The sequence below is a fragment of the Oncorhynchus masou genome, chromosome 26 (genome assembly GCF_036934945.1).
Source record: "Oncorhynchus masou masou isolate Uvic2021 chromosome 26, UVic_Omas_1.1, whole genome shotgun sequence".
Classification (NCBI taxonomy): domain Eukaryota; kingdom Metazoa; phylum Chordata; class Actinopteri; order Salmoniformes; family Salmonidae; genus Oncorhynchus; species Oncorhynchus masou.
This window is the reverse complement of record NC_088237.1, coordinates 14618755-14629754: the sequence shown is the minus strand read 5'-3', so window position 1 is coordinate 14629754 and position 11000 is coordinate 14618755. Positions and strand designations below refer to the sequence as shown.

The window sequence follows — 11000 nt, the reverse complement described above, 5'->3', positions numbered from 1 at the left end:
CAATGTTCCCTTCTGACCTCCTTTGTCCTATTCTCTTTCTGATATTCTGTATAGCAACAGGGACATGTGACTGAGGCCCATATGAGGAAGTGCAGCTGCCAACACCAGAATCCGAAGGGAGACATTCTAATAAGGAGATCAACAGTTCAATTATATAAGCATATTCTGCAGATCAGACATGTTACTTAACTAATTCTCTGCTTAGACTTTGCTGACGACTGGCAGATTTTTCAATCCCTGGATAGGTATTTTATGTATCAGCATGCCACATTTTGGGCACGTTCCTCTGCCCAGATGTTGCTGATGCATGCCAGATCTTACAACACCTGGATAACCACTGCGCTTTATAAAAGGCTTCATAACAATTGTGGATCTCAAAGAAGAAAATGTCATTGTTTTAATGGGTCTCATTTAAGAGATAGGAGAGTTCTTACAATGGCTATGACGTGAGCCAGGTCCTCTGTAGTCAGGTCCAGGTCACAGCTCTCTAGACAACCCCCGTCTCCATTGGTCAGACTGGGTTCGTCATCAACAGGGAGGAGTTTAGAAGGCAATGGAGTGGACTGAGGACAAAAATATTCATCTTAAAATACTTACTCCAACAGTCAAAAGCTTAAAGAACTGAGCCCTGGTCAAAATTTGTGCACTAGAATAGGGTGCCATTTCACACTTCTCCAGATCTTACATGCAGTGTTTTGGGGAGATGGTCCACTGGGCTTCTCCTTGACTCTCTCTGTACTGTTGAGATTAAGAGGTAAAACATATTTTAAGTATAGACTGTTCTGCTAGAAGTCAGCCACTGAAATACCAACTTTGTTGTGGTAGGCTACCGAGTGGAGAGGGGGATCCAGAGGCATGCCGGCCCAGTCTAGGATGGCCGTTAGTGGGCGATCCTTCTCCATCCAGAAGAGAATCCTGGAGACAGGGGATTAATCCAGCATTATTATTATTATTTATTAGACACCCAACAAAACAGACTTAAACATTGAGGGACTACATGGACTTAACCAATAAGGAACTTTTATTTTTCGTGCAGTGCCCCGTGTTAAACCCGACCCAGGTGGAACATTGGACATGATCCATGACTTTTCACCTGGAAGTGATCTTTGAGCAGTACTGTACCTGCATGAAGCTGAAGGAGCCTCTGATCTTGGTCATCAGGTCCTCCAGCTGCTGCTTGTGCAGGATGGGGTCCTTGGGCAAGGAAGACTGGGAGTTGAACACCTCCACAGGGGTGTCCACACGAAGTGCCTGATGGAAATTACAATGTGATGGAGTAATATGGACAGGTCCATCAAACCTAAGAGATTCAAGAGTCTACTCACAGCTGTGGCATCCCGTTCCCTTTTAGACTTCGCTCTTCTCTGGGGAAACAGAGTCATTGAGTTGTATGATTGATCTGAACTAAGATCAGCTAGCCCAATCTTGCCCATTATTAGAGGTCACAACTAGTCTCATGTTCCAACTGCTTTGAGAGTTCAGGTATAAGAATATCTCACCTGTTTGGGTTCAGCATTTTCTTTCTTGGTAGTAACCGGCACTTTGGAGATGAACACGGCCGCCCCTCTCCATCTTACAACACCTGTATATGTATTTTACTTATCAGCTAACCACGTTACAGCAATCTGGCCGTCGATAGCATGGCGCGCAACCATTGATGCATGCAACCTCTAAGCAGGGGAACGCCGCCTATATGTTATGCAGCGTTTCTAACCAAGTGGGAAGGCGGTAACTACCAGTTGGATGCATTCATGTGCTTTGAACTCGTTGAGAAACACCGATTGGCTAATGGCAAACCATAAACTAAAAGTACAGTGATCATGCTAGTGAACAAATGTATATTGCATTTTGTGTTTTATATTTAACTGACAAAAATGTTAGAGGTAATTTCTTAGTCTGGAATGCATCTTCGTCTGAGCAGGGGAACACCACCAGCATTTGAGATGCATTATTCTCAAGTATTAGTGTGTTAATGTCACATTCATACCCTATAAAATGTGATTTAGTATTAAATACAATGTAATGTACTCAACACCATATAAATGCACTGAACGACAGATGATCCATTATATTAACCAGATACTCAGTGGCCGCTCGAACAGAAAAAGTGTCATAAAGGGAAGGCAGTTGAGAAGCGGCAAGATCACTTGGGACCAGTCTAGCCAATGAGAGGGCAGATGTGTGAACAGGCAAACTCCACATGATACTCATTGACCACCATACAATAACTTGTTGCTTGGTGAGCATAACATTTTTAGAAATTCATGTTGCAGAAGACAGATTTTGGGACCAGTTGTCTCGGTCACTTGGTTTCTTTCTCTGCTGTACTGAAAGAGTTCAAAGCTATTGTACTTTTAGTGTGCATGGGATATGCTAGTGATGTTACACACGTGCGGTATTTCTTACCATTTGCTAGTATCCTTTTGTCACTAGCCTAAGATTTTACATTTAAGTGTAATTATACCTGTAGGAATAGCCAACTACTCAGACAGTAATAAATTCACTGTGATCTGTAGGCTGAGGTGCTGATGTGAAGTGACATTTCACAAACCATACAGAGATGACAATATATCCTTTGGAATAACGAACACTCTTTTCTGCATGGACTGTACATTAAGATGCAAGAACAGTACAGCATCTCAAATGCTTTTATAAAGTGAGATACAATGCCATAGCCTACTGCTAACTAAATGGATGGACCAACCGCTACAAGTGAAGAGGTAGTGCCATGCAAAAACAGAAGGCAACTCATCAACTGCTGAAACATTGTTTTATTCAGGCACATAAGGATCACATCTCCATAGACAATATGGCCTTTAGTGTTCAGAATCAGACACCATACCCCCCGAACCATTTTACCCCGATCACCCCACACAGCAAGGCCGCACAGAATGCATTTAAAGTGCTTAGCATTGTCAAGTACAGTCCATTATAATTCATATTTCGCCAACCATACATTAGCCATTCAATGAATTTACCCAGTCATTCAGAAAAAAAACAAAAAACAATTCATAACTTTTCATTTAAGGTCTTCGAGACCTGACACATTGTAACTAAAGCGGACCTGCTACTAGAACTAAAATTCTGACACCCAATACAGCAGCAGTGTACAGAAGAGGCAGCTTTCTGAGTGAATGTGTAACAACTATTCACAATCTAACAGTTTGTCAGAAAATGGAGTGTCGGTCTCTAAGCACCACAAACAAAAACGACATTTATGGGAAAATGCTCACATTATGGGTCATGAAAGGTCAAACCAGGAATTCTTCCCCTCAACCCCTTAGTGACCCAGAAGTTAGTGGTTGCAATTTACAGGGTAAACAAAAGGGTGATCCTGAAAGGTTTGAACATACCCCACACACCCCAGGACTGGGGTAGGCAATGAACCCAGCACTGGGTGGATATGCAGTCTGCCACATGAAATGGACAATGTCAGTTTCTCCTTTTAAGTGCAAAGCAATACTCTCCTCCACCTGTATCCTCCATGTTGGCTCATGACACCACAATAGCTCAGTCCTGGTAGAGCAGGAAGCCAGAGAATGTGCTGTACTTCCAGCTGCTGCCATAGATGGAGCCGCGGTGCAGCCGCAGCCACACCTGGTCTCCCTGGTACAGCTGCAGGATGGAGTGGTTGCTGGCCGTCTCGTGGTCCGGAGCCCCGTCGTTGGCGTACGCAGACACCATCACCTCGTCGTTGCGCATCAGGTTGACGTAGAGCGGCACGTTGACCGCCAGCTTGAGGATGTGGAAGAGGAAGACGTAGGTGCCGTTGGCTGGGCAGATGAAACGGCCCATGTTGGTGTTGAACATTTCCCCCAGGTTGCTGTGGAGCTGGTCAAAGGTGATGGGCCGGTCCAGGGTGCCCGGGGTGTAGTTGGCTGTGCGGGCTGCTGTGAAGGCCACGCGGAGGGGCTGGGGATGCTGGGGGAGCGGGTACATGGGTACGTGCATCAGGGTGTGGGGGGCATGAGGGGTCACCTGGGGCGTGAGGTCCATGCCAACACCCTGCAGCGAGTCACCGTGGGCGGAGTCCACCAGGGAGTAGTTACCCTCCCGGTCTGGGCTGCTCACCTGGGAGGAGTCACTCCAACCTGTTGCGGAGGACCAATCAAAAGCCAGTTAACTAAGCTCAAATACCCAACCAATCAGATTTTGTATCAAGCCAGAAGAATGACGTGAACTTACCACTATTATTGTGCCTTTGTCCTGCATTGCCTCCACCACGCCTGTAGCTGTGCTGGTAGCCAGTGTCCTAATAGTGAAGAACACACCACTACACAAGTCAAAACCTCCACATATGGATGTCAGAAGGTGAATTCACCAATTTGTAAGTCGCTCTGGATAAGAGCGTCTGCTAAATGACTTAAATGTAAATGTAATATCACTTCAGCAATCTATACTAATGTACATACAATATCTGATTGTGCGCACAGAGTCGGGAAGCAGTGTCTTACCCGAGCGCCGTACAGGTGAGCCTGGGGGATGAAGCTTCCTCCTGGGGAGAACAGACCGGCCAGAAACCCATCAAACCCAAGGGGAAGGGGACAGATACAAATTGGGTTGTGAAGGCCAACTCAAAACCTTGTAATATTAAGATCATGTGGAAACTGTTTTGAGGCAAGGGAACGGAGTTTACTTGATCCAATCAATTAAGGTTTAGAAGCTCAATCTGAATCAGTAGCAGACATGCATACGCAGAAGATAGGATAGAGTGAAAGGATGAAAGACGGGATTGAGGGATGGGAGAAGACAAGAGGATAAATACCTCTGTGCCCACCAGAAGAGCGAAAGTAGGAGTGTGCCAGCCCCTTGCCACCACGTGCAATACCTCTAACAGATCCTCTGTAGTATGATTGGTCAGAACGGCCCATGGTGCCACCTGATTGGCTAGGGGACAGGAAGATCTGCCCACCACTACCCACCAGACATTCAGACTGGTTCACTGCCCAAGGGAGAGAAATAAGAGTAGACTTGGTCATATTCATTTAGAAGAAAACAGACAAACAAGGGGTGTATTCATTATGTTGTGGAAACCGTTTACCAATATAAGAACAACAGGGAGGGACCCAACAATGTCCAATAGAAACATATTGCATGCGTATTGAATACACCCCTGATCTTTTTATTTATCTGTTATTTTACCAGGTAAGTTGGCTGATAACGCATTCTCATTTACAGCAACGACCTGGGGAATAGTTACAGGGGAGAGGGATGAATGAGCCAATTGTAACCTGGGGATTATTAGGTGACCATGATGGTTTGAGGGCCAGATCAGGAATTTAGCCAAAACACCGGGGTTAACACCCCAACTCTTACGATAAGTGCCATGGGATCTTTAATGACCTCAGTCAGGACACCCGTTTAACGTCCCATCCGAAAGACGGCGGCACCCTACACAGGGCAGTGTCCCCAATCACTGCCCTGGGGCATTGGGATATTTTTTTTTTAGACCAGAGGAAAGAGTGCCTCCTACTGGCCCTCCAACACCACTTCCAGCAGCATCTGGTCTCCCATCCAGGAATTGACCAGGACCAACCCAGCTTAGCTTCAGAAGCAAGCCAGCATTGGTATGCAGGGTGGTATGCTGCTGACTTGCCCAATAAACTACTTTGAGTTTTCCGTTACAAAACGTTTTCGATTCCCTGCCCTAATGAACACAACTCTGGCATACCTGACTGTAGGTGTTCGTCCTCCAGGGGAGCAAAATCCGGTGGGGTCTGGGTGCTGGTGGTGACATAGCACAGGTCGTTGCCCGAGTCCGAATAGGGGATAATATCAGATTTAAAGTCTCCAGTCGGAAGTAAGGGGGCATTCACCTTGAATACCTTCAGAGACAAAACAGACCCAAGACTCATACTAAAATGTCCCTCAAAGACTACCTGGCAGTGTATTTTATGGGTATTCAGACTAAAGCCTGTTGCCCATTCTATGACCACGTTAAAAGTATGGTAGGGTAGACTTACCGAATGCATGGTCTGGAAGGGAACAGAGGGGGCCATGCTGAGTGTACGTCTGCTGGGAGGGGTAGAAAACGGCTGCCCCTGGGTGGAAGTTGGGGTACAAGGAGGCACCACCCCATTACAGGGGGATTGCTTCCCAGATTCAGAGATGGGAGTCTGGGTACAGATAGGGAACACTGTCAAGGGAGACTTAAACAAAATCAGAATAGTAAGCACTTTAGACTTGCCGATCCTACATGTTAAAGGAATGAGTCGTTTTACCCGAGCAGAGGTCTTCTCGTCCAGGGTGATGGAGATGGAGGACTCCCTATGGTAGAAGGGAGGAGGAGCTGTAGGAGAGGGGCAGGCAGTCTCACTCTCAGACAGCAGCAGACATGGATCCTGGAGAGGACAACCATTGTGCTTTATAAAAGGCTTCATAACAATTGTGGATCTCAAAGAAGAAAATGTCATTGTTTTAATGGGTCTCATTTAACAGATAGGAGAGTTCTAACAATGGCTATGACGTGAGCCAGGTCCTCTGTAGTCAGGTCCAGGTCACAGCTCTCGAGACAACCCCCGTCTCCATTGGTCAGACTGGGTTCGTCATCAACAGGGAGGAGTTTAGAAGGCAATGGAGTGGACTGAGGACACAAATATTCATCTTAAAATACTTACTCCAACAGTCAAAAGCTTAAAGAACTGAGCCCTGGCCAAAATTTGTGCACTAGAATAGGGTGCCATTTCACACTTCTCCAGATCTTACATGCAGTGTTTTGGGGAGATGGTCCACTGGGCTTCTCCTTGACTGTCTCTGTACTGTTGAGATTAAGAGGTAAAACATATTTTAAGTATAGACTGTTCTGCTAGAAGTCAGCCACTGAAATACCAACTTTGTTGTGGTAGGCTACCGAGTGGAGAGGGGGATCCAGAGGCATGCCGGCCCAGTCTAGGATGGCCGTTAGTGGGCGATCCTTCTCCATCCAGAAGAGAATCCTGGAGACAGGGGATTAATCCAGCATTATTATTATTATTATTATTTATTAGACACCCAACAAAACAGACTTAAACATTGAGGGACTACATGGACTTAACCAATAAGGAACTTTTATTTTTCGTGCAGTGCCCCGTGTTAAACCCGACCCAGGTGGAACATTGGACATGATCCATGACTTTTCACCTGGAAGTGATCTTTGAGCAGTACTGTACCTGCATGAAGCTGAAGGAGCCTCTGATCTTGGTCATCAGGTCCTCCAGCTGCTGCTTGCGCAGGATGGGGTCCTTGGGCAGGATGGGGTCCTTGGGCAAGGAAGACTGGGAGTTGAACACCTCCACAGGGGTGTCCACACGAAGTGCCTGATAGAAATTACAATGTGATGGAGTAATATTGACAGGTCCATCAAACCTAAGAGATTCAAGAGTCTACTCACAGCTGTGGCATCCCGCTCCCTTTTAGACTTCGCTCTTCTCTGGGGAAACAGAGTCATTGAGTTGTATGATTGATCTGAACTAAGATCAGCGAGTCCAATCCCAGTGTTAACCTTAACCATTATTAGAGGTCACAACTCTCAAGTTCCAACTACCCTGAGAGTTCAAGTATAAGAATATCTCACCTGTTTGGGTTCAGCATTTTCTTTCATGGTAGTAACCGGCACTTTGGAGATGAACACAGCCGCGCCTCTCCATGGTTTCTGGATTACAGGCTGAGTGGAGTCAGACTCCATATCCCACGAGTCCGGTGGCTCCTGTTCCTTCATAGCCTGGAACTCAGCCTTCCAGTTCGGAGTAACGGGAGCGTCTCGACACCCATTGGGGTCTGTGTCAGGCAGGTAGTGTCTGTTAAGAAACTGGCATCACCCACAGACTATCACCACAACAGTACGATATCCACAGTGCATTCAGGTAAAGAGCTTAAGGAGAACGCTGGTTGAACGTTGAAAAAGTAGTGGCACACAACACGCAGGAAATGTTAGAGGTTCTTACCTCTCTGCTAGGCACGTCTTTTCTGTTTGACATCATTAGGGCTGCAAGGCAAAATAACACCCAGCTAAATGACAAAATGTCTTATACATTCATTGTTCTATACCCAGTCTGAGAAGTGGCTTTTGAATAAGAATCGTTGCACTGTTGTAGACTTACTAGAGAGGCTGGCTGTTTCAGACACCGTCTTGGTCATGGGAACCTCCACTTCCTTGGGACTCTTGCTCGGAGGCGGCGGTACACAATCAAAGTACCCAGAATCCATCAGCTTCGCCAACTTAGCCTTCAGGACCTTGTCTGGAAACATTTAAAGGCATGCCTTTTAAACACGGCAAATAAAGTAGTTCAGCAAATGGCAGAGAAAGTTGAGGATACCAGTTATAGTAAATGGAGTATCTGTGCAGGTGTGTAAAAAAGGGTACAGGACATGTAGTGTTTAAACTCACAGGTGGTTCCGGCTACAGCTTTATTTTTCCCCTCCAGCAGGTCCAGGTAGACCAGGGCTGCGCTCTCCATCTGCTCCTCCAAACTGGGACACAGTAGAAGGGGATCAGACTAGTCTTCAATCCACACAGACGTGTGAGAGTGCGTTTCATAGTAACTTATGCTGTTGTCCCTCAAGTCAAAACAGAATGTGTGTGTGCGTTGTGTGGTGCGCACATCTATTCCCCAGTACCTCACATTGTTGTCCCTCTTCACCCCCAGCAGTTCAGCGAGCTCAAGCAGGCTTTGTAGCTCTGCAACCTGGAGCTGGGGGTTGCGGGCAGAGAGGAGGTCCTTCCTGATGTGCTCGTGCTGCAGGAGGGTCTGCAGGAGGAACTTAACCTGCAGCACTACGCACAGCCGCCTCTTCTCTACCTCGTGCTTGGCCATCTGCTCCTTCCTCAACGCCTTCTTCTGGGCTTTTAGCAGCTAAAGGGGGATGGTTAGATGGATTCTATGGACCAATCCCCAAAAGAACTCCTACACCTAGGCCTGATCACTAGACCAATTGACTGGCTGTTGTGGATTTCAAAATGTTTGGATGGGTGCAAGATGAAGTTCATTATGTTGTCTCGCAAAATTACAAGATGATTCATCATGAATCTGGACCATCCCAAAAAAAAGTGATCTGTTGACCAGATAATAGTTCTACATTACTGACACTATCTGACCATGCACTTAGAAGCAGGGAAACTCAAAACTAACCACGAAAGCAATCAAGGCATTCAAGCAGCCGAATGGAACAGCAGTGTTCTAACTCCCAACTCAGCACTGCAATGGGCTGTCGCCTCCAGTATACAATCCATTGACGAGGCTGGACTCCAATCCAATACGTCATACTCTCTCTCTACCCTCATTGACCGATTCTCAGACACTTGAAATGAACGGAGAAGTGTTATTCAGACTACGCATAAGAAATTACACCCGGTCTACCAAAAAGAATGCATGCGGAGCTGCTCTGCCCACCCCCAATCATACACACAGCAGCACTATGATAAGATTGGCTAACAGAGATCCTTACTTCCTGTGTTAGGCCCCCCAGGGTCTTGTGCAGCTCCTGGGCAAACTGCAGGTTGTGGATCACTTCGTCATACTTCTCCACTGCATCCTGACACACATTGAAAGAGTTCAAAAGACAAGGCAACATCTCAATCGTCTGGTTGAAAGAAGTGTACTGCTTTTATTACCACAGTTGGAAATCCTGTTCTTACTATCTGGTCTTGATTGAGTGATTCCCCGTTTTTCAAACGCTTCCTGTAGTCTTCCAATTTAATCTGTGGATACAAACACTTAAGGTAACACGCAGGAAACCCTTAAAGGAACAGTAGCTTCTACTCAAACACCCACCAAACCCCTAATCATGTCAAGTCCTCCATCCTACCTTCTTTTTCTCCAGGTTGCGGATCTTGTGCTTGAGGCAGATGAGGCCGTCGTCGATGTAACTCTCGTAGCCCTGGTAGATGGTGGTGGAGGCTCCCAGAGCTAGCTGGAGAGGACTCAGCCCACCATGGGAGCCCATCTTGGGGCTACCTGCCTTCGGGCTCCCCTGCCTCCCCTTCTCGGAGCACTCAGGTGACGGAGACGCATCCCGGGCTGGGGATGGAGACAGCTGCACCATGTTCAAATCCTTGCTGGAGGGGGTTCAAGACAGAACAGGTAATGGTCGTGACTGGTGTCCATAGGATGAAAATGTTGGCCATGAAATGTGTTGCTTTAATGGGCCAATTTAATTTCACGCAGAAAGGATGTCTCCCCCCACTATGAGTTTCCATAAATGTGCGAATGTTCTAGTAACGCGCTAGCCTCAACCGCCTCTGGGTGATTGCCAAACCCGTGATAGAGCATTTTTGGCCATTGCACAGTCGGTGTGATTACGTACGGTGTTGGTGGATTTTATTAATTAGAGAAACGGGAAACAGCATATAGAAATCACATAGCACGCGACAACGTTAAACAAACGAGTAAAACAATTGTTATTATTTCAAATGATTCCCAAACACATACCCAATGTGTGTGCATTTAGTGTCGCCGACGGGATTCATCTCATGCTTAAAGTTGTGTTTTTTTAAACGTTGTTTGGGAATCAGGCGTGGATGTTTATTATGTAATCTTAAACGCTTCCATCTTAATCGGTATCACATTCTTCAGACCCGCCGTGCCCGCATCTCTTCTTCAAAAGCCTACTCTCTACAGAGCACAGACGTCCCAAACACATCCCAAACCAAAATTATAAGAATGAACAGCAACTCGAATATCGCATTTCTTAACCATTCATTATACAACTAGTATGGAGTTCTTGAAAAATGTGTAAACATAAATTGAAAAGCCGTGTCGTCATTCTTGACAAAAAAACAAGTGCCACGTTTAGAAAACAGCTGACTAACCTCGTGGCTGGTTGTGTGTTGAAAATGCTGTTGCTGCAAATCCCGACGCTTGCTATCCAAACACCAAATAAAGTGCTGGTAGCCCTCTCTAACCCGTCCAAACAGTGATGTTAGTTTACAGAGGGAAACGCGTGCGAACTCATACTTTTATATAGGCCTACCTTTCTACGCCCAAACATTGAGAGTTTGATTAGACCTAATTGCACCGGGCTAT

General features: G+C 46.2%; 1 protein-coding gene and 1 long non-coding RNA gene across 2 annotated transcripts; both read right to left on the bottom strand.

The window, feature by feature from the left end:
- Window positions 1-445: 445 nt before the first annotated feature.
- LOC135514543 (uncharacterized) lies at window positions 446-891 on the bottom strand. The gene is made up of 3 exons (XR_010451695.1): window positions 831-891; window positions 686-738; window positions 446-563 (listed from the first exon to the last, which is right to left on the bottom strand). It is a non-coding gene; the product is annotated as an uncharacterized LOC135514543 (long non-coding RNA).
- A 1865-nt stretch (window positions 892-2756) lies between these two features.
- LOC135514860 (caprin-2-like) lies at window positions 2757-11000 on the bottom strand. Its single transcript, XM_064938522.1, has 21 exons — window positions 10787-11000; window positions 9784-10033; window positions 9614-9676; window positions 9424-9510; window positions 8596-8831; window positions 8366-8448; window positions 8079-8216; window positions 7923-7963; window positions 7553-7786; window positions 7370-7408; window positions 7149-7295; window positions 6851-6935; window positions 6706-6758; window positions 6455-6583; window positions 6222-6341; window positions 5964-6116; window positions 5672-5825; window positions 4766-4942; window positions 4455-4495; window positions 4186-4252; window positions 2757-4091 (listed from the first exon to the last, which is right to left on the bottom strand). The coding sequence occupies exons 2-21, from the start codon at window positions 10018-10020 to the stop codon at window positions 3511-3513; spliced, it is 2865 nt and encodes a 954-aa protein (XP_064794594.1). The 5' UTR covers window positions 10021-10033; window positions 10787-11000; the 3' UTR covers window positions 2757-3510.

Bases quoted from the DNA above. Each gene is read 5' to 3' on its own strand.
- LOC135514860 (XM_064938522.1), bottom strand. From the start codon at position 10,020: ATGGTGCAGCTGTCTCCATCCCCAGCCCGGGATGCGTCTCCGTCACCT. The intron at 5,826-5,963 runs GTAAGTCTACCC...TTGTCTCTGAAG, and splicing joins CCTTCCAGACCATGCATTCG to GTATTCAAGGTGAATGCCCC. The intron at 4,943-5,671 runs GTATGCCAGAGT...TCCCTTGGGCAG, and splicing joins GGACGAACACCTACAGTCAG to TGAACCAGTCTGAATGTCTG.